The 26,162-nt window shown below is 44.8% G+C and overlaps 3 protein-coding genes across 6 annotated transcripts; 2 read left to right on the plus strand and 1 right to left on the minus strand.

Moving 5' to 3' along the window:
- Positions 1-771: 771 nt before the first annotated feature.
- On the plus strand, positions 772-5,144 carry LOC123072113 (uncharacterized). The gene is made up of 16 exons (XM_044495669.1): positions 772-1,156; positions 1,625-1,719; positions 1,882-1,995; positions 2,073-2,177; positions 2,266-2,337; positions 2,613-2,725; positions 2,811-2,945; positions 3,042-3,110; positions 3,246-3,333; positions 3,465-3,536; positions 3,622-3,722; positions 3,951-4,068; positions 4,161-4,220; positions 4,384-4,494; positions 4,687-4,804; positions 4,906-5,144. Exons 1-15 carry the CDS (start codon positions 1,018-1,020, stop codon positions 4,783-4,785), a joined length of 1,491 nt encoding a protein of 496 aa, XP_044351604.1. The 5' UTR covers positions 772-1,017; the 3' UTR covers positions 4,786-4,804; positions 4,906-5,144.
- A 119-nt stretch (positions 5,145-5,263) lies between these two features.
- Positions 5,264-6,778, plus strand: LOC123072115 (photosynthetic NDH subunit of subcomplex B 5, chloroplastic). The gene is made up of 5 exons (XM_044495674.1): positions 5,264-5,723; positions 5,813-5,867; positions 5,983-6,051; positions 6,142-6,200; positions 6,307-6,778. Exons 1-5 carry the CDS (start codon positions 5,478-5,480, stop codon positions 6,535-6,537), a joined length of 660 nt encoding a protein of 219 aa, XP_044351609.1. The 5' UTR covers positions 5,264-5,477; the 3' UTR covers positions 6,538-6,778.
- Positions 6,725-10,482, minus strand: LOC123072114 (wall-associated receptor kinase-like 20). Of its 4 annotated transcripts, none has more exons than XM_044495673.1 (9): positions 10,319-10,482; positions 9,941-10,055; positions 8,662-8,793; positions 8,376-8,557; positions 8,134-8,263; positions 7,964-8,035; positions 7,633-7,816; positions 7,441-7,555; positions 6,725-7,320 (listed from the first exon to the last, which is right to left on the minus strand). In XM_044495673.1, the coding sequence occupies exons 4-9, from the start codon at positions 8,535-8,537 to the stop codon at positions 7,057-7,059; spliced, it is 927 nt and encodes a 308-aa protein (XP_044351608.1). In that variant the 5' UTR covers positions 8,538-8,557; positions 8,662-8,793; positions 9,941-10,055; positions 10,319-10,482; the 3' UTR covers positions 6,725-7,056. The 4 variants fall into 4 exon arrangements, with proteins under 4 accessions (XP_044351608.1, XP_044351605.1, XP_044351606.1 ...); XM_044495670.1 differs by having other exon boundaries at positions 8,662-8,879; XM_044495671.1 differs by having other exon boundaries at positions 8,662-8,879; positions 9,941-10,243; positions 10,319-10,419.
- Between the last annotated feature and the right edge of the window lie 15,680 nt (positions 10,483-26,162).

Raw genomic sequence — 26,162 nt, forward strand, 5'->3', positions numbered from 1 at the left:
GAGTTGGTACCCCGGCAAGATGAGACCTTGGGTCAGTGCTGCGATAGGCAGGACAATAGTGTAGGCAACAACCGCAAGTCTTTGCGCGCTAAATCCTACTCGACATGTGGATGATATGGAAGCACTGAAACGCCATTTTGTTCGATGGCGAATCTCCGTCAACACCCCGGATCATTCAACATATATGGGACGAGGGGAGGCTCTGGGCAAAGGCCAATCTGTTCAAGGGTGATGATAGTGGATTCGGTGTGGAGGAGACGCGGTGGGCCGGTAATGAGTAGTCCTATAGACTGTTAGCTTAGCCTAGGTAGTGTCGGTCGTGTCCGCATGTAAATAACTTTGTATTGGTGGATTTGGGGTTCTCCCCCCTCTTCTTTAATGCATGATTCACACTCTTATGTGTATTTCAGAAAAAAGAAAGAGAAAGGGATAGAGGAAGAGGAGGAGAAGGAGAGAAGGGTTAATGAGAAGGGGATAAAAAGGAAGAGGATGAGTGAAGGGGCGGACCTCGGCAACCATGGTCATGCTCGGTGTCTGTCTTACCAGCGAATCAACTCGATGCCATCACTATGGTAGCAGATATCATTGTCAACGCGGTAACGTACTGAAAGGTGTGGACGGTAATGAACAGAAAAAAGAAAGAGGAGACCGTGGCAGGGGTCGGGGACACGGTATCGAAGCCTAGGGCGAGGCGGGGTTGCGTTCACATTTTAACCCTACGCCTTCCTAGTATGGAAGACGTATTCCCAAGTTTCGCGTTTCCCTCGCCGGCTCGAGGAGGAAGAAGACAACATAACAGCTTGGTGTGCTTGGATCTGTAACCGTACTGCGTTTCCACTCCTTCACCGCTCGCCATAACTAATCGAGGGAAGGGAGCATCGAGCCGTTCCAATTCGCGTCCTCGTCTTCCCCGCCAATCCCCTCTCCCTCCTCCTCCCCAAGAAGTGGCCAGCACAGGGACGACGCGGCGGCGGCGGCGGTGTTGCCGTTTGTGTTTGCTCGCTAGGCGAGTAGGCAATGTCGGCGGCGGGGGCGGGGCCGGGGCCGGGGGCGGAGGCCCAGATGGGGAAGGACAGGGACGTGGTGCGGCTGGAGCGCGAGTCGGTGATCCCCGTCATGAAGCCCAAGCTCATCATGAAGCTCGCCTACCTCATTGGTCTGTCTCTGACTCCCCCCTCTTTCTTTACCTGTTCTGTTATTCCGGTCCGGCGTTCGCCATGGGCGCTGCGCGTTTCTTGATTCCCTTTCGCCACAGAACGGATTTCACCGTACGGCGTTTGTTTAGTACTTGAACTTATTCCTGACTGCGAAGATTGGGTTCTTTGCCTGTTCTGAAGGAAAGCACGCATATTGGTTTGATTGACTGATCCATGCTTTACCTGTAATAAAGTAGAAAGATTGTGCTCAAAGAAATCCTAATAACTGTAGGCATGTGTGCTTGTACATTTCATACCACCTACCTAACACACATACTAGCGGGGTCTTTCCTAATGTGGCTATCAAGTAGTCCACCATGCTATGTGTTCACCTGTCTTAGTTTCTACATTCCGAAGCAAAGATATCGTTTTTTTGGGTTTATGGGACTGCACAACTGAAAGCAAACTCTGTTGCCTGTTTCATGAAGAGCGCGAAAACGACAGGGAGGAATTCGTGAAGCTCTGCAAGAGGATGGAGTACACCATCAGAGCCTGGTATCATCTCCAGTTTGATGATATGATGGTGAGAACTTGGATGCCTTTCTGAAGATTTATTCTTCATACATTTTCATGCATTTGCTGGTTCAGACTGATTTGTACAACCATCTTAAAGAGCTGCTCATTTCTGGCAGTGCTTAAAATTGAAGCAGATTTGATGTATTCAGTATGTTAATTTTTTGCACAGGAGCTGTATGCTCTCTTCGACCCTGTGCAGGGTGCCAAAAAACTGCAGCAGCAGAACTTTTCGTCCGAGGAAATCGATACACTCGAGCAGAACTTCCTGACCTATTTATTTCTGGTATAGGACTTGTTTGGGAGAAAGCTTTACTAATATGTTATGTAGCGTTGTAGATTTAAGTGCCCAATTCGGTGCAGATGATGGAAAAAAGCAATTTCAACATATTATCTGATGATGAGGTTGAGCTTGCTCATTCTGGACAATACCTATTGAATCTTCCAATTAAAGTTGACGAAGCAAAGGTTAATGTCCACTCACTCCAGAATGCACCTCCTTATCCAAAACTACTTGATTTCAGTGCCATTACATTTTTGTTGTTTGCTGGTGCAGTTAGACAACAAACTTTTGTCGACGTATTTCAAGGAGCACCATCATGACAACCTACCTGAGTTCTGTGATAAGGTGAGAATGCTCTGGCTGAGTTATATGCAATACTGATGCACCCTCATTTTGAAACATATGCAGCTGTCTGTTCTTATATTCTGGCTGCATCCACTCACTGTTGTTTCATCAAATTTTAGTTTTAAGAGATAATTGAAGGATAGGTTTTCATGTATTATTGATGTGGTACCCTAGACCTTTTCCTCTCTTAGTAGCCGTGGCTCGGTTTTCCTCGTATTATTCATATACAACTCATTGTTCTGCGTGCAAACCTTATATAATCTTCTATGTTCCAGTACGTCATATTCCGGAGGGGCATAGGACTGGACCGCACTAGCGATTTTTTCTTCATGGAGAAAGTGGATATGGTCATAACTCGTACATGGCGATGGCTGTTACAGAAGACGAGGTATGCTATCCACCACTCATTTATTTTCCTTCGAAGTTTATCTTGCTCATTCCATAAGTTCATTATTTTCATACTGTAATTTCAGACTGCAAAGGCTCTTCTTGAGAAAGAAAAAGGTCAAGCCAGTGATAGATTCCAAGAAAAATGATGATCTAGTTGGTGAAGGGGACGACAAGGAGCTATACATTGAACGTATACGACTTGAAACAATGAACTTGAGGTTTGTGCTGTTCTTATCCTGTTACACTATCACAATCCCAATAAGCTGCCATCTTTTCGTCTTCTATGCTCTCATACTTTCCTACTTTCATTGTAGCCTGCGCAATTTAATTGGCAAGGTTACAATTCAGGAGCCTACATTTGAAGAGGTGATTGTCTTGTACAGGTAGAACTCATAATGATTTTGGTTTGAGGTTGTAGACAACAGTTTCTGGTGCCTTAGTTGTGAAACGGTCACTTGCATGATTCCTACAAACCACCATGCCCAGACTAAGTTCTGATGGCACATGTTTGATTTCAGGAAGAAAAGCCCGAAGGGCCAGGATGATAGAGCAATTCAGGTTAAACACTTCAAAAATATTCCGATGGCAGATATGGAGTTGGTTCTGGTTAGTGCTGGACGCTCTACGTTTTCTAAAAAAAAAGATGTGGTTATGTCCAAAAGTTTTTTCTTTGAGAACACATTTATACTCATTTATTCATCTGGACTTATGCTGAAGATAAATCATGGTATTTGTAGCCTGAGAAGAAAAACCCGAGCCTCACGCCAATGGACTGGGTTCAGTTCATTGTTTCTGTTGTTATTGGGCTTGTAAGTCGAGTGAAATTGGTTTGACTTGATCCATTGATTTTGTTGTGTTTCATCAGTTGATGATTGCCTCTATCACATTACCCAGGTTACACTCGTCGGTTCACTCGAAATACCTAAAGCTGATTTCTGGGTTGTGATTGCCATCCTTTCTGCTCTGGCTGGATATTGTGCTAAGATATATTTCTCGTGAGTCCCACTCGATGTATTATTTGGCAGAGTATTCATGCTGTCAGTAATTTGGATTATTTGTGTATGACCTAACCAGGAGACCTTTTTTTTTGGTTCTTTTGACCTGCTAGGATTACTGTAGAACAGTCACAGAATGTGATTTTGCTTCCTTAATTCTTTTAGCCCTTCTTAATTAGGACACTCATGTATTGCTTTCGGGGTTGATGGAATTTACCTTTGCTGCAGGTTCCAAAAGAACATGGCAACCTATCAAAACCTAATCACTCAGTCAATGTATGACAAACAACTAGATAGTGGGAAAGGCACACTTCTGCACCTCTGTGATGATGTGATTCAACAGGAAGTAGGTCCTAAGAATCAGCAAAATAGAGGCTTGTGTTCATAGGAATTTTCAAATCACAATTTATTTACATATTTGCGATTTCTTATGTTCAGATCAAGGAGGTCATAATCGCATACTATATATTGATGGAAAATGGAAAGGCTACTATTGAGGTATGTCAGATATTTTGCTACTTTTCAATGAAATGAAACGCAAAGGCTTTTTGCGTTTTCTCGAAAAGAAAAAGATCTTTTGCTACTTCAAACCACTATTTTTCTTCTTAAGTTATATTATGCTTTGTTAAGTTAGAATGTTCTTTGTTTCCCAACATGTTAGGATCTTGATTTGCAATGCGAGGAGCTAATCCAGGAAGAGTTTGGTTTGCAATGTAATTTTGAGGTGATGGATGCTCTTCAAAAGTTAGAGAGATTTGGTATTGTTACAAGAGTGAGTTCTTACAGCCTTTTCTTGTATTGCTTCATACTTGCATTGGCCGTCATATGAAAGGTTCTTACAATCATAATTTGCAGATTTTGCACTAAAACAATAACAGAATCCAAAAGTTTTTTATGGCATTACCCATCGTATTGTTATCCCTTTTATCTCTTTTCATATTAATAAACTCGATGGTGTATTCAGGATTCTATAGGAAGAATTGTTTGCGTTCCTCTAAAGCGATCCAATGAGATCATTGGTGCTACTACCGAGGAGCTGGTTATGAAATTCAGACAAAGCTAGTAAACTCAATTTGAACCAGGTAATCTTCTTGTAAACTCCTGACCAGCTGTTGGCATTCTAAGGTTTCTGAATTTCTCCAAGAAGTGCTGACATGCTGACACTAGGTCTTTTCATTTTAAGGGGGCAGGTACATCCTGGCTGGAAGCGGAATAGTTCTGCTACAGAGGTTGAGGAGAGACGCGGCTGTGATTTGGTCGTAGATTCTTCTGTATTATGTAGTATTTGAAGTGCGGTGTCGTAGATGTGTGGTGTAAGAATTAAATATCTCCTACTGGAGCAAATGTGGAGATGTTCAAGGAAGTGCTGTGTTTGCACATTGATTTAAGTTAATAAAGAAAAGAAATTCCCTGCATTGGTTTTGCTGGATCTGTTCTGCTCCACATGTTGCTGGGGTATTTTCCTTCCCCTTATGTGTGAACATAAAGTTCTGTGAGCATACAGTAACTTAACAGGGTGGTTTACTAATCACAATATAATCATTTGTCCAGCCATGTAACAGTTTCTGTGAGTTGATTACTGGCGAGTTTACAGATATCAAGGAAAAGGAGAAAGAAAAGCAGCAAAATTTTCTGGACGGTACATGTCCAAACCATATCCACTTGCCCTTGTCTGTTTGCAGGGAGGTACATGTGCAGGAGAAACAAGCGAAGGGTGTGGAGAAGAGGGGAGGCACAGCATTTGGGGGTGAGATAATGAGCAGCAGCTTGGCGTCCGCCATTTCTGCAGCAGCCACTGCTGCTTGTCCCCGCCATGGCGCGGCGAAGCAGCAGCTGAGCACAAGGGTGAAGCCACACCTGAAGCATGCTGCAGGCTGCTGGGAGAGCAGTGGCAGCGGCAGGGCGGTGGTGGCGAGGGCCGGGCCCGGGCCGCTGACGGAGATCGAGCCGGACCTGCAGGAGGACCCCATCGACAAGTGGCGCACCAACGGCGTCCTCCCGGTCTGGAGCGGTTTCCTTGGTTTTCTTGTTCTTGCTGCTGTGTGTTGTCTGAAGAATTGGGATGACACTGGAGTGAAATTGTTTTGCAGGAAGACTTTGTGTATGGAGTGTATGACGGCCACCACACCTATGATGAAGGCCAAGGTCTCTTATCTTGTGTATTATCTTGTATACAGAATAAACTATATGTATGCGTTTCTCTAGCTAAAAGCTGCGCTGATTCTGGTGTGATGTGGTGAAACCAATCATCCAACTGAAGAAAAGAAGGGCTTCTGGGAGGATGTCTCTGAGTGGTACCAAGAAGCTGAGCCTCCTCAGGGCTTCCAAGGTACACTCACTCATGGTGCCTCTTGCTATCTGGAAACAGTATACATGTCCTTGAACCTTTCTCATTAGCATCAGTGGAAATCTCTTGCAGCACTCATCTCCTGGGCATTCCCTCCCGCAGTCATCCTCGGAATGGCTTTCGATGTGCCGGTACGGATTGAGTAGTTCCATTAACCTCTAATACTCCTATTTACATGCATCATCTGTCTTGGGCTCACTGAACGGAGGAAGACTCATGGTCTATCCGTGCCACCAGGGGGAGTACCTTTACATTGGGGCAGCTATCTTCATCGTCATGTTCTGCGTCATCGAGATGGACAAGCCGGACAAACCGCACAACTTTGAGCCGGAGATCTACATGATGGAGAGGTCCAAGCGCGACAAGCTCATCGCAGACTACAACTCCATGGACATCTGGGACTTCAACGAGAAGTACGGCGAGCTCTGGGACTTCACCGTCAACAGAGATGACCTCATCCAACCATAGGTGCCATTCAGAAACGATGGTCGCATTGGCTAGATTCAGAAATGGAGGTCAGTTCAGATGACATGTATGATAGTGATATAAGCACTCTCTAAGGAAATCAGGTATGGCATAGCTCCAAGAAAAGGATCTTCAAACAAAGCAACCTTGTAAAAAATGCAGAGCAGATTGTCAGGAAACACTATGCTACTAATGGCAAATGTCTAAAATTGTAGAGATATATAAAGTTACCAGTTTGGCGCTACTCTCTCGGTGTTACAAAAGTCTAGCAAAAAAGAATTGTCATTCTTTTTTGTACAAGTTGAAACCCTATGTCGAATAACGAAGAAAATAAACCAGGGGTGAAAAGGGAAGCCTAACAGCTCCTCCTTTTTTGTACACTTGAGTTGCACAGCTGGTGATGAGCTGGCTCAATATGAGAAGAAACTAATGGGGCAAAATTGGAGCTAGAATAGCTAATCTATAACCCTGAAAGAGGAAACCTAGCTTAGCCTTTGAAATGCTATAACTTTCCATGCTTCTTCATCTTGGTGATGTGAAGAGCTGGCTGCCTAGGGTCACAGTTGTGTCGCCCACTGGCATGCCTGTCGTCCTCCTGATCTCCTGCTTGCGTATCCGGTGTATCTCAGCTTCCACCAGGCTCATCGACGGACGATTCTCGCTTGTCGGGTTCACGCACCGCAATGCCAAGCGCAACAATTCCTTCATGCCTTGTGGGGTAAAGCCACTGGTCATTCTCCTATCTGCTATTGTAGAGATATCACTTGATTCTTGAAAGTTTTGAACCTGCATATCAGAGATGGATAGTAAGCAAACTGAAACCTTGGCTCTGGTATGATGATAGATATTATGAGAATGATATGGAAAAGAAAAATTGAACAATCATCAGGAATCAGTAGAATTTACCCATTCAATAATGCCTTGATCAGACGCAGCCGTCCTTCCACTGATCAACTCCACAAGGAACACACCAAAACTGTAGACATCACTCTGTATGGAAAAAATCATGGACTCCTTCCCCCTGGTCATGCAACAAATCCCCATTAAAATCAAGCAATGGATGCCGGTAAATTTGCTACTATCAAGATCAGTCATTACCGGGGGTCGACGAATGGATCATTGAATATCATTGAAGGCGGCCCAGCATTGCCTAGTCGATCAAGTAGGCCTCGGATGCCAGTATCAGCAACTTTTGGTACGAAATCCGCATCCACCAGGACATTAGCAGTTTTGAAGTTCATGTGAACAGCAGGAGGGGTCATGGAATGCAGGTGACTCAACCCTGAGTAACAGTAACAGGAAAGGTCATTATACTATTAAGATTCCTTGTATAACTTTGTGACTGAAAATGAGGCAATTCATAATGTAGTTATGAAAACATGCCTCTGCCAACAATGGAAATGTGGAGTTGGTGCCGATGTAAACTTACCCTTAGCGGTTCCATGAGCAATAGCAAGTCTCTGCTTGAATTCTAGCCTCACCGTTGGAGAATTGCCGTTGCCTGTAGAGGGATGGCAGAAAGAAAGGAAAAATTAGCACTTCTGATGCTCTTCTTGTACATCAGACCTAAAAATAGGAAACACACAATGAAAAAATCACCATGCAAATGCGTAGAAATGCTGCCATTGGGGACATACTGATAAACAAGCATCTGCATGCCATTGTCCTGGCAATACCCCAAGAGATTTACAAGGTTGGGGTGACGACGGATCGACGACAGGTAATTAACCTAGGGAGAAAAGGCCACCAACAACCATGAGTTCATGTATTGGTTTTGATCTCAGGAAGCAAGGTTTTGATTTCTTACAACATGCCACTACTCTAGGAGAAAATTTTGGCACCTCATGAAGAAACTCCTGGCTAGGAGGAGAATGCCGCCTTTTAACCGCTATAATTGTGCCATCCTGTAGCAAACCGTTGTATACTTCTCCAAACATTCCATGTCCGACGAGATTCGAGCTGCTGAAGTTATTTGTAGCAGACCTTAGTTCCTCCAGTGTCATACATCTTGCTCCTTGCACGTCTAGAGTACACAACAAAAGTAGTCTTTTAAGGTAAAATGCTAATTTGACACCAGCTGAAAAACACCGAAATTAAAAGCCCCTCAAAAACTAACTTGAGCGGTACCTGAAAGAGCTTGACCCGACGAATTACTCTCTGAAGAATCTGAATTCCTTCTGCGGTGCCGTAGGCATAGCACTACAATGAGTGTGATGGCACCAACTAATGCCAAACCTCCTGCAGCTCCTCCTAGAGCTACTGCAAGAATGTCTGACATCTAGTATGAAATCTCCTCCTTCAGAACAGGCTAGTAATTTTTGTAGCAGCGGCGATGCAGATGCAACCTAAATAGTGTAGTGCTTTTAATTTATCTGAACTTAACTTTGAACAAGCAATAACAATAACCGACATATTGCTGAATCGGCAGCGCAACAATACAAAGTGAACAAAACAATTGCAGAATACAAAATGGAACATATGTGTCATGTATGGATGGACCGGTTAGATGAGAGATGAATATGAGCAGTTGTGAAATAGAAAAGTGCATTCCGACAACGACGTAAGCAGCACAGACCAAGCAATTATTAGCACATAAATCAGCGAAAGGAAAACAAAATATCAGATGGAACAATGCAAACATGTTGACATTCAGAACTGAGTATTAAGTGGCCTGGCAGTTCGCGCCTTTTGCCTTTTATCGGTTTCCTTTTTATTGAACAGATAACGCGCACAACCATTGCGATAATTCAAAAAAATTCGCGCTATGACACGTACTAAATTCTCATGTAATTTAAAGAGCCTCGTGAATTCTCATACAATTACGTGGCGTTGCGGCTTGCGCCTTTTGCCTTTTATTTCCTCGGCCGTTGCAATATTCAAATATTTCGCACCATGACTAGCACTAATAAAATTCCCATGGTATGCAAAGAGCCTCCCAAATACAATAATCTGCGCTGCATATTCTTCTATTTGGTTGACAATGCATGATCATATACACACACACACACACACAAAAACTGTCCACTACAGCACTATATATAACAGGAACGCTTCGTCGCTCATACAAAAGGGGTATGCGAAAGCTTCCTCTGCAGTAGTGCTTGCAAACCAGCAATGCCTTTAGAAGTATTAACTGTTGCTCTATGCGCAAAAAAAAAAAAAGTATAACTGTTGCTCCATGTATACGTGCTACAGTACATAATAAGAATAAAAAGCACGCAGTATGATCTATAGCAAATAAGCTATATCAACAAATTCCACAGCAATCATGCAGATAATATCTATCTAATCCCCAGAGCACACATCGAATCCATCTGATCCTGGTCAGAGAAAGGACCAGGAGCATGCAAAGACTATCAATCACCCAGAGTAGAGAGAATGTCCGAAGAATCCATGGCATACATACCTGAAGATTGACGAGGCCTCGTGTCGTCATCTCCCTCCAGGCACAAGAGCAGGATCAAACGGCGAAGCCATGTCACAAGACTTTTATCCCCTTCTTCTCCCTCCTCGTCCCTATCCTGCCACAACAACAAGGACAAAATTCCTGCTTGGTTCAGGGCGATGAATCAAGAGAGGAAAAAACCAAAATCAAGCATGAAAAGTGTGCAAGGAACATCCAGATTACTATGACGGAAGATGAGAAGAAGCATGTTTGATTAGCAGAAACATCATCTTGGAAGAAGAGAAGAAACTTATGCAGGGAGAGCTGGGCGGCAAGAATCCATGCATGAGGAAAACAGGGGAGGTGGAGAAGCAGCGAAAAGCAGGGGAGGCAGGAAACCTGTGGGCTGCGGCTTCTCCCTCCTCCTCCTGCTCAGGTGCCGATGATTGGGGAGGGGTTTGGGGGAGGGGAGAGGGGACAGGAGAGCCAGCACAGCCAGCCAGCCAACACCAGCGGAAGGGAACCAGCAGGCAGGCCAAGTATATATAATGGTGGAGCTTAGGAGGCGCCGCATCAAAATGTGCCTAGGAAAAACGTGAGCCGCCCGCCCGCCGCTTGTATTCGCATTGCAGGCAGTGAGAAAATCACTTACTGCCTAAAAAGGAAGCGCGGCTGAGCAGGTCCGCCAGCCATGGTCCATGCTGACGTCGCATAAGCTGGTCTTAATTCCTCCTTAATTAGCAAGATCGTTTGGAATGAGAGGGATGGAGGCATCTCCCAGCCCAGGCCCAATGATTGCCACCCATCCTCCCGATTCGTTGTTTTGTTCTTTTCGCAGCAAGCATATTTTACTCCGCGGCAATTCGATCGTATCGTATTGTTAAATTATTATACTATCATCCGATGAATTCATGAATCTTTCTGTCGAACGAAAAAACAAGAAACGGCGTGCGAAGACGAAGGCGTCAATGATTGCTGGAACGGCGCGGAGCAGAGTAGTATGAGCGGGGCGAGCTGGAGGACAGGCGGACAGCAGCTGCATGCACACCTCCTCACACTCACAGGCACACCAGAGCAGAAAAGCTGCACACGCCCTTCTTCTTTCCTGGCCTGACGGACGCACGGAGGCCTTGTCACTTGTCACCTAGTGGTACCAGTAGCTAGCCCCAGCCCCAGCCCCAGCCCCAGACCAGAAAGCATACGCTTCGGACTCGGAATGAATGAGCAAATATTGCTAAATCTTTTCTAAATTAACTTGTTGATCCGCCCAGATATACTACGTGCGTGCATGCATGAACTACAGTGGTACAGCCTGCCTAGCTCGCGTCGATCCAAGTAAGATCCAAGCGATACGGATCGCCGCTGTGACACTTGCATCCATCCATGGCGTCTTGCTGCAGGCTCCTCCCTCCGGAGTGGACGGCAGTGGAGTGGGCCGCCGCTGTGACCAGTGAACTGTACGCGGCCATCGCCGTCACCATGCGTTTCTCTCGCCTCCATCCCTACCACTCCCTACCAACTTTTTTACCCCTCACTGCCATCTCATGGAAATGTATTTTTTTTTCACTTTAAATTTTTTATCACTATACGTATACCGGTATACGTACTGCTGCTACTGCACCGCTCACAAGCATGCACGCATGCATGCAGAGGATTATTTCGCAGTCCCTAGATGCCACTTTGTTCCTGCCAAATTATTTTTTGACCGAGTTTCTGCTAATTACATTCCTCCAAATAACTGTGCTGATTAATTGCGCCATTGCCTACTGCCTAGTGCTACCAAATGACGGGAAAACTATGCTAAATTCATCGTGCTGATAAGGCCGGGGCACCACATTCATTTTTGTAGTAATACAATTTGGAAAGAAGAGGGGCTTTTGTGAGTCGCTTCAAGTGGGGTTTTGGCAAATGGATGGATGGCTGAGATCGATGGAGCCGGGTTCTCTGTCTCTCTCATGGAATGGAATGCCTGCCCATCCTTGTGAGCTGTACATGATGGACAGCTGAAAAGCCTGAAGCGAATGGAAGATGCCAAGGGCAGAGGGGAACGGGACCCAGATTTCTCTGGACAGATGGAGGGAGGGAAGGGCGATTGGATTGCATGCATGACAGCCTCCCTTGCGCTGTCCCATCCTTGTTCCTCTCTTCCATTTCCATGCATATAACTTGCACTTGATTTTGCTTCTTAGCCTTAATTTAGAATGTTCTTAAAAAAAAGTGCAGTATGCCATATACTCCCTCCGTCCCAGCGTAAAAAAACGCTTTTATATTATAAGACGGAGGGAATATTATTCTGTCCACGCCTTGCATGAACACCCCTGGTAAAGGTAAAAAAATTATGGATAAATTTGTCGCCGTCTTCGACCCGCAGAAAGATATCAAGCTGAGCTAAACGATTTTGTGTTGAGTCACCTGACTATTTCTTCGTGCTCTCGAGGTTCGGTGGATCGGCCGGACTCCCTTCATTTGGAAGCTAGTGTAAATCATCAAAGATTTTCAAGACTTGTCTTTCACCAAGAATCCAGTCGAAAATATAATACTCCCTCCGTCCGGAAATACTTGTCGGAGGAATGGATGTATCTAGACGTATTTTAGTTCTAGATACATCCATTTTTATGCATTTCTTCGACAAGTATTTCCGGACGGAGGGAGTACGTCGGTTACAAGATACGTACACATTAATATTGCTGGACGCGTTATTACTATTCGGAAACAATATACCAACAAGATGTTGCATATCCAAAAGATTTTGTGTTGATACACTTACTATTTCTTTGTGCTTTATCGCTCCCCTTCGCCTGCAAGCTAGTAAAAGGCGCAAGAGATTTCCAAGATTTATCGCTTAAGAAGAATTCACTCGATATATACGTGAGTTACAAGATGCGTATTAATATCGCTGGGTGCGTTATTACTATTCGAAAACAATATACCAACACGATGTTGCATATTCAAAAGATTTTGTGTTGATACACTTATACACTTGACTTTTTTTTGTAGGTACACTTGACTATTTCTTTGTGCTTTCGACTTTCGACCGGATTCCCTTCGTCTCGAAGCTAGTACTGAAGAGTCATAAGAGATTTCCAAGATTTATCATTTACCGAGCATTTATTTGGGTTATATGTGAGTTAGTACAAGATGCGTATTAACATCGGTGGATACGTTGCTATTAAACACAATATTTGGTGGCATTGATTTTGTATCACAAAATCTATATATAGCACTAATGAATTAATGGCCAGAAACAAAATCTTTGAAAGCCTTGTCCGACCACGTAGACGTAGTGGTGGGGAAGGTTCGTGAATCGTATACGCGCACCGTCGACCGACCACGTCTCAGGATAGTCACCCGGCCTTGTCCGAAAAATGGACAGTCTTGCTCGAAGGGGTCGGTCGGCTGTTGGCGCTCCCGTGCACGACACGACATTTCTCTCACGTACGTGCTGTAGTACTACTTCTTTGGACGGTTCATGCATGCATGACCCTGCTAGCTTAGCTCCGGGCCGGCCGGTCAGAAGTTTATCTGCACTGCATCAGCAGCTTGTTCCTACCGTACCTACCCTACGTCGTCATGCATGCGTGCAGTGTTGGGTGCGAGTGCAACACAGCTAGCTAGCTAAACTTTTCTTTCGAGAGTGATAGATAGAGTGGAGTTTATCTTCGCGGACGGATGGATGCCAGATGTATATGCGTGTCTGTATGCGTTGGGTACGTGGCCCGTGTGTCCGGGTTAGTACTACGTAGGCAGGCACGTAGCTTAAGCCAACTTCACCGTACGACCCTAAACGGACGCCGACATTTGTTGGTTTGGGGTGCGAAATAGGCGGCGACCGGGGGGCGGACGGTCGGGCGACGCATCTGCGCCCAACGCGCAGGAGAGGACCCAACCCCCAAACACACATGAACTCCATCCGGCAGACGCCGTGCCTCGTCCACGGCCGCCGCAACATCGCTCCGGACTCCACCAGTAGTGCCGAAGCGAGGGACCCCACTAGCAGCGCCAGCTGGGCTCGGCGGTGGCGCGCCGTCTGTGCCTGCGCGTGGGAGGGACGGGATCCTCCGCCTCCCTGCAGGCGCCAGCGATGCGAGCTTAGCCTTCGGTGAGGAGAGGAACAGGAGGCAAGGCGCGTGGAGGAGGAGGATGGCGGTGGGCGACCGACGCGGCCTCGGGTGGCAGGTGGGAGGGACGGGTTCCTCCGCCTCCCTGCAGCCGCCGGCTCCGGTGAGGCGAGGCGCGAGGAGGAGGAGGACAACGGTGGGCGATTGGCGCAACCTCGACGAGGAGCGTGGGATGGTATCCTCCGCCTCCCTGCAGGCGCCCGCGATGCGAGCGCAGCCTTCGGCGAGGAGAGGAACAGGAGGCGAGGCGCGGGGAGGAGGAGGATGGCGGTGGGCGACCGACGCGGCCTCGGCGTGGCGCGTGGGAGGGATGGGTTCCCCCGCCTCCCTGCAAGCGCTGGCTCCGGCGAGGCGAGGCGAGGCGCGGCTTAGGAGGAGGACGGCGGTGGGTGCGGGGCAGGAGGATGATGGCGGCGGGCGCGGGCCGGTATCGGGAGGGCGACGACGCAGGCGCATTTGCTCGTGGCGGCGGGCGACTGCGAGCGGCGGGGTCAAGTTGCTGTCGTTGATTTGTGGGCCACCTTATTTTTGTGTAAACTTTTATTTTAGGAACGCAAAATTTTTGGGATGGTGTTTTTATTCTTATTGTTGTCATCATAGGAGTTACTGGCTGGAATTGGAGATTTTTTTGTAGTATTTTATATTGGTTTGTGCCTTTGGTGGTCCTTTTGGCGCATTGGAATTTTGTTTTGTGAATTATAGAGCTAGGTTTCCTTGTTGATAACATACCATTCATTTTCATGTGTGCCTTATTGTTTCTTTATCTGATCTATTTGTAGTCACTAGTAGAAAACAGAGCTACCGTTCGGCCCTGACCAGCCCATTAGTCCCGGTTCTTCAAGAACTGGGACCAATGGAGGGTATTAGACCCGGTTCGTGAGCCCAGGGGGCCGGACGGGGCCTCGTGGGCATTGATCCCGGTTCGTGTGGAACCATTTGTCCTAGTTCGAGCCACGAACCGGGACCAATGGTCCTCGCTGCTGGCCCACAACCATTGGTCCCGATTCGTGGCTTGAACCGGGACAGAAGGGGTGGCTTTAGTCCCGGTTCATGCCACGAACCGGGACCAATAACTTGCCTATATATACCCCATCGCCGTGGCAGAGCACTCCACAGTGCTCTGTTTTGTCAAGCCGGCGAGGGGAGGGCATTTGGGTGCTCTAGTTCACCTCCTATGCATATGAGGTGTTCGATGAAATGCCCGAGCCACACTAGTTAAGCTTTCTCCTCTCAAAACTCGACTTCCGAGCTCCATTTTCAACGAGATTTGTCTAGATTTAGTGGTCCGTCACGCCCCGTCCCGGCCCCGTCTTCACCGCCGTCGACCGCCCGCGCCGATCTCGTCGCCGACACCACCGTGGTGAGCCTCTTGTTCTTATCTTCTTTCTGAAAGAAAAAAATTCTGACTTCAGATAGATACTTGTCTAATTTTCTTACTTTTATTATTCCTTGTTATTATATTGTGCGATGGTTTTGGTATCCGCCCCCGCCGGCCCTCGTCCTGTCTATGATTTAGATGTGGTATATATTATCTTTTCATAACTATTTGGTTCATTTATTGTTTATGGCAATTATGCCGACCAATGTGACATAGATTTTATTTATCTAGGACGTTGTTGAACCAGAAATTCCAAACGACCCTATTGTCGAGAGGTTAAATTTAGTTGAATAAGAAAACAATTACTTGAAGGAAAAAATAAGAAAAATTGAGGAGGAGAAGATGATATTGGAGTTGCATGTTGCGGATGTCGTTGATGATCACATGATCAAGATGGATGCAATGCGGTTGAAGATTAAAAAGATTAGAAAATATGCCATTCATACCGAGGCTTGGTATCATTATGCAGTTGGATCAGTTGTTACCTTGGTTGCGCTTATGATCACATTTGTTTTTGCATTGAAATGTTTTACATAATTTCAATATATGGTTTAATTAGATGCTCTGGAGAGCTATATGTTGTTCAATGAGAACTATGCATGTACTTTGGTTTTAATGCTCTAGAGAACTATGTATGTACTTTGGTTTCAGAGTTCATTTCAAATGCTTTCCAACTTCATGGTCTTATAGCTCAAAATAATCAGTAAATGCATGAAAAATAACAAATAAAGTCAGAAAGGGTTGTAAATTGATGATGTGGCTTTGAATGGTGTATTTTGAACACAAAAAAAAACAAGGGGGTTCAAATAAGTTAAAAAAAATGAAATCCCTTTGTAACGGACGAGTTTCTGTATGAAACCCTGATACTTCGAAGGAGATTGTCTGTTTTGTACACGAAGTGCATCCAGTTTTTGCCGTAAGCCTCTCTACTTTCTTGCACATGCTATGTGCGTGAAATGATGATACCATGCCAACTTGGAATCTTTTCAGAGTTCATTTCAAATGCTTTTTAATTTCATGGTCTTATAGCTCAAAATAATCAGTAAATGCATGAAAAATAACAAATGAAGTCAGAAACAAAACAAAATAAAATAAATAAGTAATTTGAAACAAAATGATATAAACTTTAATAAAATAGATAAGTAGAAAAAAAACTTTAATAACATAAATAAAATTTATGAAACTAAAATTATCAAAGTATTTTCTGTTCAAAACATCATAAGCAACTTCTGTATTATTGAAACTAAAATTATATAAAATTGATGCAACTAAAATTATCAAAGTATTTTCTGTTCAAAATCATTAAAAGCAAAAAGAATATTCATAAAGAACTTTTTTTGTTAGAAACTTTAATAGCAAAAAGAATTATCATAAAATAAAATAAATAAGTAATTATAAACAAAATAAAATAAAATAAATAAGTATTTTGTTATAAGTAGAAACAAAAAAAACTTTAATAACATAAATAAAATTTATGAAACTAAAATTTCTATTCAAAAGATTATAAGCAACTTCTAGTATTATTGAAACTAAAATTATATAAAATTGATGCAACTAAAATTATCAAAGTATTTTCTGTTCAAAATCATTAAAAGCAAAAAGAATATTCATAAAGAACTTTTTTTGTTAGAAACTTTAATAGCAAAAAGAATTATCATAAAATAAAATAAATAAGTAATTATAAACAAAATAAAATAAAATAAATAAGTATTTTGTTGTAAGTAGAAACAAAACAAAATAAATAAAGCAAAAAAGAAAACAAAAAAAACTGGGAAAAAATAAAAAAATTGCCACCAACTAGGCCACCACGGCCTGAATACGACTAGAAACCCATCCATGGGCCAGGATTCAGGCCCGCAGTAGGCCCAGAAGGCCCATCAGGCAAAGCAGTAGCAAGTAGGCCCGTAAGCCTGCAGTGGAGAGGAGCTCGAGAGGGGTGCGGCAGTGGGGCTTATAAACCACTGCGCGCCCCTCTCAACTAGCGAGGTGGGACTAAACTTTGGCCGCGACGCGGGCAGCACAGGGGCCTTTGGTCCCGATTGGTGGTACCAACCGAGACTAAAGGGTGTGCATTGGTACCCGGTTCGTGGCACCAACCGGTACCAATGACCACCATTTAGTCCCGGTTGGTACCACCAACCCGGACCAAAGGCCGCCGCTTCCCGCCCTTTGGGCTGCTGAAAAGAGACCTTAGGTCCCGGTTAGTGGCACCAACCTAGACTAATGCACCCTTTAGTCCTGGTTCGTGCCACCAACCGGGACTAAAGGCTTCGCTATATAAGTTCACACTTAGGATTTTTTCACTCTCATCTCGCAGTTGCCGTCCCCGACCACCCCCGACGACACCGACAACATCGACGCCGCCAGGCTGCCCCGACGCCGCCCGCCGTCGCCGTCGCCATCGCCCGCGCCCTCGTCGTTGCCCGCGCCCTCGATCGCCATCGCCCGCGCCCTCGATCGCCGTCGCCCGCTCCCCTGCCCCAAAGCGCGCCACCCGGCCCACCCCCGTCGTCTCCATCGCCGTCGCCCCCTACCCCGCCTCCGTCGTCGCCGTCGCCGTCCTCCTCACTTGCGGTCCGGCCGGCGCAACATTTTTTTTCATATATATATATACATGCTTATTTTTTAATATATATGTATATGCTTGTTTTTTCATATATATGATGATATATATGCTTGTTATCATAATTGTTTTTTTCATATATATATGATGATTTTTTATAGAATATGATGTTTTTTTTCATAGATCACATATGTATATATGATGTATGCATGGATGTGGATGAAATATATGATATTTTTTTGTTCATAGAACATGATGTTTTTTTATTCATAGTTTTTTTTGTTCATGAGAGAGGCCGGGACGTCGAGGGATCATAGATATGATGTAATTTTTTCAGAATTTTCTATCGTGCATAGACCGATTTTAGACCACGGGATAGGAAAAAAGAAAATAAGAAGAGGAAGAAAGAAGAAGAGGAGAAATAAATAAGAAGAGAAAAAAAGAAGAGGAGAAGAAGAAAGGAATTGAGGAGAAAGAAGAAAAAATTTAGAAATTTTCTATTTTTTTTCTTCTTTCTCCTCTATTGCTTTCTTCTTCTCCTTTTTTTCTTCTTTTTTTCTTCGATTGCTTCTCTTCTATTCCTTTCTTCTTCTCCTCTTTTTATTTCTTCTTTTGTCTTCTTATTTTTTATCGGGTATGTCATTGTTGATATACCCCCTCCCGAGAACTTCAACACGAGGGGGGGGGGTACCGATATACCCCCTCCCTGATAACATTATTTTCCCATGTATATGTATGTCGCGTCGTTGTCGATATAAACCCCTCCCGGATAACTTCGACATGAGGGCCGGTCGATATATATACCCCCTCTTGATCGTGATAACTTATACCACGACAGCACCCCCCTCGGCCCTCTCGCTCGACCAAAACTCTCGAGGACACCCAAACCCTAGCGAAAAAACGATGTTGGTCTCCTACCCCCTCCCGCCGCGCCCCTACCCGACAAACTCTCTCGAGGCCACCCAAATTTATCAAGTTAAAAGAGCGTTATCGTCGAGGCCACCCCAAACCCTTGAAGCGTTGTGTAGGCCACCCCAAACCCTAGAGAAGCAGCGTCGAGGCCACTAACATGATTCCTTATTGTGATTAGCTAGCTAGTTCTACGTTTGCCACTAATATATATCCATCTGTACCATGTTTGAATAATAATTGACATGTTGTAAATATTTGCAGAAACTATGGAGCACTCCCGAGACGAAGCAACAGAAGCGATGTTGGGGGACATAATCGCACAAGGAAGTGATGTCGTTGCGTCATTTCTCAATGACACCGATGGTCAAGAAGGACTGGGTGAAGAAGAGGGCTATGTTCATGATGGCTCCGGCCCATTAATGCCGGTACAAGAAGAGGGCTATGTTCATGATGGCTCCGGTGACCCAATGGAGGTACAAGAAGGAGACCGTGCTGACTGCTCCGGTGACCGAACCGAGTCCAGCCAGGTATATATATATTAGTTAAGCCCATGCTGACTAGTTAATTGATGCATTCATTGTTTTCATATGTACACATATTAATTAACTCTCGTCTTTCTTCTTTTTTCTCTAGCCCTCCGAATCGAGCTCAACTTCGGTAAAGAAACGAGGCCCAAAGAAAAAGTTGCGCTCGGATGAAAGGTTTGAGATCACAGCAATCGCGCGCGATGGCAAGCCGATTGAACCCATCCGGACAAGGGATGCATTTCGTGCTCAGTGCGGGGTTCTTGTTAGGGACAAGATCCCGATCAGTATCCAGCAATGGTTAAAGCCAAAGAAGGAAGACCCTGAGGTGCCGACGTCTTATGTCTCCGATATGCAGAAAGAAGATCTTTGGACAACGCTTAAGGCAAATTTCACCCTACCGCCAGAGGAGGATCCAGAGAAGCCAGTTAAAGAGGAATTGATCAAGTCTCGTCCTCTTAAGAAGATGGCAGAACTATTCAGGAGGTGAAAGAATGAGCTGAAAATGTTTGTCGAAAAAAAGAGACACCAGAATTCACCGGAAAGTATGAGAAGATCAGAGATCAATGGCCCGCATTGTGGCCCACAAGACATCGGAAAAGAGTAAGAAGATGTTAGCGACAAACAAGATTAATGCTGTGAAGAAGAAGCATCACCATCGCACGGGGTCAGGTGGTTACCTCAAAGCCCGACCTTTGTGGGACAAGGCTGAGAATGACCTGATTGCTAAAGGGGTCGAACCAGAGACATTGAGATGGCCAGACCGTTGCCGGACTTCGTTCTTCGGGGTTGGCGGAACCTTGGACCCTGTATCAGGGAAGTGCGTTTGGACGGAAGAGCAACTGCGAATACCCGTCAGGAAGCTTCGGGAGTATATCGAGAAAGCGCAGGAAGGGACGTTCGTTCCAGACAGAGAGAAGGACGAGCTCACAATGGCCCTCGGGAATCCTGAGCACCCTGGACGGACACGAGGCACGTCAGGCTCCCTTCCGTGGAAGGCTGGGTTTCCGGACGCAGGGGGTTACAAAACCCAGGAGAGGAGGAAGAAAGTGGAGCATAGCCAACTGCAGGCGCTGCACGAAAGGGTACAAGGGCTAGAGGAACGAGAAGCAGATCGCAGCAAACGACCTGCTGAAGCTTCCCCTGAAGCTACCCCACCATCTCAGCAGAGAAGCAGCGTGGCTTCCACCGAGCAGACTCAGCAGCTAGAGCCTGTCTTCACGGGCTACCCCGTGTATGCTATCACAGAGTCTCAACATTGCCACCTTATGACGCGATGGATGACATTGAAAGTCAAGGCGGCTGTTGTCTCTGTTATACCTAATGCACCTGGCTCAACCTACCACGGCCAACCGATTCCAGAAGGATATGCTAGGGTGATGGTGGATCAAATAACGGACGGATTTGAGGACCTTGAGCTTGACCACCCTACGGGTGAAGGGGAGATTCGGCTGGGTTCTTCTCTGAAGACTCCATGCCTATGGCGGAAGGAGCTCATCAACCTTCCGAACTGGACGCCTCCGCCTCCTCCTCCTCCTCCTCCGGAGAGTCAGGGCACTCCGCCTCCTCCTCCGCCTCCTCCGGCGAGTGATCAGGGCACTCAACCTCCTTCTCCGGCGCGTGGCGGCACTCCGCCTCCTTCTCCGCCTGCGCCGGCGCACCCGAGCAGCCAGCTGCCTCCTCCTTCTCCGCCTCGCCAGCAAGGGTAGAAGAGACCCGCCGCCGCCCGGCTACTCCGGCGCGTCGTAGTCCTTCTCCTCCGCCTCGTAAGCAAGCACGAAAGAAGACAGCCGCAGCTGCTCCGGCGTCTAGCAGTACAGCCAGAGGCGGGAGGCAATACAGATACGGTCCATCTCTCAAGCCTCTAGAGAAGTTACCGTATGAGAGGACCGAGGAGGAAAACGCGAAGATCGTGCGGACCAAAGTGAAGGACTTCTTTGAAGGGTTGAAAGCAAAGAGACATCCACCTCCGGAGGAGAAGGTAGATCCGGTGAAAGCAAAGCACACTATCGATGCCCTGAGGAAACCACCAAAGTCTCCGCCGAGAACCAACTATGAGCGCATTACTGAATAGGCATATCTCCAAGCGGAGCGGTCGGGAAGTACTGTCAGTGATCAAAGGTTAAAAGAACGAGCAGCTGGGAAAAAAATTGCCCAGCTCGGCGAACAAGCAAAGCAATCGTGCCCCCCGCTCAATGTGTCTAGCGACATCGTCGCTAATGCTCCGGGGACGGTGCCCGGTTATAACAATCTTAGAGATTACCTGCCTGACGATGTACATTTTGATTTCTTGGAGGTGAACGAACACAGATACGAGTACGGGAAGCCTCTCGTCAAAGATGAAAAATCTCTAACAATGATGATGCGAAGATTCCATAATTGGTACATGAAAACCTGCAGAGAGTCTGGGGGACGAATACTTTGTATCTGAGAATTTCAGAGGAGCACGACCTCGTTGGAACTAATCTGGTGCCTGTTCCATTTGAGGAGTTCTTTGAGTTCTTCAATCAAAAGGCCCTCGATAAATTAACAGTCTTTTTCTACTGTCTGTAAGTACTATTTCTGTCATTAAGTCTCTATATATAGCTCGGCTCTTTCATTGCATGTATTTATAATTAATTATCCTCACTATATTATGCAGATTGAAGATCGTCGAGGGAAAAAAACAAGAAATGTATGATATTGGGTTCATTAACACAAATATCATAGATGAATTTCAGGTTAAAAAGAAGGCCGCAGAGGCCGAGGACAACTTGCTACAATCGTTGATCAAAAATCAAAACAAAGATTTAATACTCTTTCCTTACAACTTCGAGTGAGTGTTACTGTCGTGTGCATATTCGGTTTCCCTTATTACTCGAGCGAGGTTATAGTAATGTAATTGATGAGTTATGCATGCGTGCGCAGCTTCCACTATGTTCTTCTGGAGATTAAGCTTGAGCGGGTACTAGTAACCGTCTTAGACTCGAGACGAAAAGATCCCGAAACCTATGCGGACATGACTAAAATGCTCAACAAGTAAGTTCAATCGATCATTATCGCACCATATCCGCAACTTTTTGTTCATTTCCTGTTGTCTCAAGTAATAATAATTATTTTCTTTGTCTTGCAGGGTTTGGAAACAGTTCACCGCAGAAGCTCCGGGACTGCCGAAGGAGCTGCGATATACATACCCGAAAGTAAGTACTACTAGCTAGCTAGTTGCGCGCATCTCCCGTTGATTCTGTAGCTATACTTTCATCAATGCCATTTATAATGCTTCATTATCAGTTTGATTGACCTCTATTTCTCGTAAAGTGCTTGAGGCAGGAACCCGGGAATGATTTCTGTGGATACTACATGTGCGAGTTCATCTACAACGCGACTTTGAAAAATAAGCGGGGCTACTCTAAAAGACAATATGAAGTGCGTAAGCAATAATATTCATAATTTCATTTTATTACACCATCATTTCTGTTGAGTTTCATTCATATATATGTATTAACCCCCTTCTTCAAATTAGACGTGGCAGATGCGGAATGAACTCCTACCACAAGATCGCATGAAAGCAATTCAAGAGGAATTGGCGGGATTCTTTCTTGCCATGTCATCATAAAGCCGGAGAATACCATGTGGAAGTTGATTTCAAATGCTAGGGGATTGTAAGAGATCTTACATATTGTATATATGTATGTAGCCAGTAGCGTCGGATAGATAATACGAAAACTTGTTGTTCGACCAATCTCTCGGAGAAGGAGAGGTCGATCGATCACTTCTCTCGGTATGCATGCCGAACTTCTATACTTAATGGTTTCCTTCATTTTCTTACTAGCTAGCGTGTCGAGGGCCTCTCTATGTACAGTACGTAGCGTCGACCAAGCACGGACATAAGAGAGGACACTTCTCTCTATTAATTATCTAGCTAGCTAACACAATATATGAAACACCTAAATTAACCCCCAACCCCCCTTTTAGAAAAAAAACAAAAACCCCAGCCCCTGAAATGCTGACGCGTGGATGCCTTTTGGTCCCGGTTGGTGCCACCAAGTGGGACCAAAGGGCCTCCTGCCTGGGCTCGCCGCACCGGCCACGTGGAGGCCCATCTGTCCCGGTTTATGCAAGAACAGGGACTAAAGGTATAGGGCATTAGTACCGACACTTTAATCCCGGTTCAAAAACCGGGACTAATGGCCCTTATGAACCGGGACTATAGGTCCTTTTTCTACTAGTGAGTATAGCATGCTTAGGGATTCGATGCATGGTTTTATTTTTACATAATACACTTTTCCATCTCGAGGTGATGTGATTGCTAGTCATTGTGATGATTTCACCATTTGTGTTGATAGCTTGTTATCGGTCACTATGTGCTTTTCTTTAACACTGGTGTCGCTATAGACTGCATTGTAATTGTCATTATTATGATTATGAAGTTTCCACATTATAAGTTTTCTAACTTGTTGAAATTGTCATGTTATGGATTGTGTAGCTACATATAACTTACTCCTTTAGTATTTTACCATCTATGCTTATAGTTTTTGCCATGTGCTTGTCATGTTCATCCGTTTTTCTTTTTCTTTTCTCATCAATTCTTGTTGGTTCCTAAAAATAGCATGTTGTATCCCATTATGTTGCCGCAACAAAAAAATGGTTTGTTTCACTCACCAACATTGTGATGTTATGCTGAAAAATTTAATACCTATTTTTCTTATGGGTGATGATATTTTTACTTACTAGACAATATATTATGTTTTTACCAAATGCGCTTATTATGTTAAGGACACCTTCTATCTTCTGTGCTGGTCTTGATAATACCAACTATGTGTAGTCAACTCAACATGATAATATGCTTTCCTTCCTATTATACAATTTTTGTGTGTGTGGGTCGGGGGGGGGGGGTGGTTTGTCATGTATAGACTCGAATGTGTAGATGCAAATTTAGGACATGGGGTGTACTTGTGTTTTGGAGCAGAGATTACTCCTCAAGGGATGAGGCTGAGGACGCTAGGCTTGTGGGAGGTAGGGCCATTCAAAGAAGGCTATGGTTTGCACGACGTTGGGTTTGTGGCAGATTTTTTGCATGCAAGTGCGGGATCAAGTGATAGAGAGGTTGGATTTATGTTTGGTCATTTGGACCCTAATGTGGGTAGAGTGGTGGGGAGTTAATGCATCTAGAGAACACACACACACACATTTGAATAACATGGAGTTGGTTCAACCGTTTGTGGATATGAGGTTCACTTCTTGGAGGAAGTGGAATCTTCCTAGATGGTTTCTTCTAGCAGTGCGAATCGAGGATAAGAGGTGGGTGGGATTTGGTGTTATTCTTCTTATTGTTGTTATGGGAGTTACTGGCTGGATGGCGAGATTTTTTTGCAGTGCACTTGGTGTTTGATATTGGTCTCTGCCTTTGGTGGCCTTTTTCACGCATTTGAATTTTGTTTTTTCAATTATGGGGCTAGGTTTCCTAGTTGATTACAGATCTTTCATGTCTATGTGTCCTTCATCGTTTTTTATCTGATCTGTTTGTAGTCTAGCATGCATACATGCTTAGGGATTTGATGCACGATTTTGTTTGTAGATAATACACTTTTCCATCTCAAGGCGATGTGATTGCCGGTTGTTGTGATCATTTCACCATTTGTGTTGATAGCTTGTTATCATTCACCATGTACTTTTCTTTAATGCCCGTGCTACTGTAGATTGTATTATAATTGCCACGATTATTATTATGAAGTTGCCACATTGATAATGGACGACATTGTCATGTTATGGATTGAATGGCCATATATCAATTACTCCTTTAGTACTTTAACATCTATCCTTATAGTTTTAGCCATGTGCCTGTAATGTTCATCCATTTTTTTCTCTTCAATGCTTGTTGACCCTACAAATTGCATGGTGTATCCCATTATGTTTCACCTTTTTTTATTGGTGATGATTTTTTTTTCTTACTAGACAATATGTTATGTTTTTACCAAATGTGTCTAGTATGTTGAGCACACTTCCTATCTTCCCTACTAGTCTTGAAAATACCAACTTACCTCTACTCAACTCAACATGAATATATGCTTTCCTTCCTATTATAGACAATCTGGTGGTGGGGGTGGGGGAGGGGTTGTGTGGTGTTGTGCGTATAGACTCGATTGTGTATATGCAGATTTCAGGACATGGGGCGCACTTGTGTTTTGGAGATGAGATTGCTCCACAAGGGATATTGATGCTATGCTTGTAGGGTTAGGGTCATTCGAGGAAGGCTATGGTTTGCACGATGTTGGGTTTTTGCCAGATTTTTCGCGAGCGAGTGGCGGATCAAGTGATTGAGAGGTTGATTTATGTTTGGTCATTTGGAGCCTAAGGGGAGACATGCTGGTGGGGAGTTAATGCATCTCGACAACACACACACGCAGTTGAACAACATGCAATTGGTTCGATTGTTCGTGCATACGAGGGCCAGTTCTTTGAGGAAGAGGAATCTTTCTTGATGGTTTCTTCTAGCGGGACAAATTGAGGAGAGGACGTGGGTGGGATTTGTTGTTATTCTCATGTTATTTTTATGGGACTTACTGGCTGGATATCGAAAATTGTTTTGTAGTGCATTTGGTGTTTTATATTTGTTTGTTCCTTTCGTGGTCCTTTTGGTGCATTGGAATTTTGTTTTTTGAATTATGGGGCTAGGTTTTCTGTTACACACCATTCATTTTTATGTGTGCTTCATCGTTTCTTCGTCTGATCTGTTTGTAGTCTAGCATGCATGGTACATGCTTAGGGA

The sequence above is a fragment of the Triticum aestivum genome, chromosome 3B (assembly GCF_018294505.1).
Source record: "Triticum aestivum cultivar Chinese Spring chromosome 3B, IWGSC CS RefSeq v2.1, whole genome shotgun sequence".
Taxonomy (NCBI): Eukaryota; Viridiplantae; Streptophyta; class Magnoliopsida; order Poales; family Poaceae; genus Triticum; species Triticum aestivum.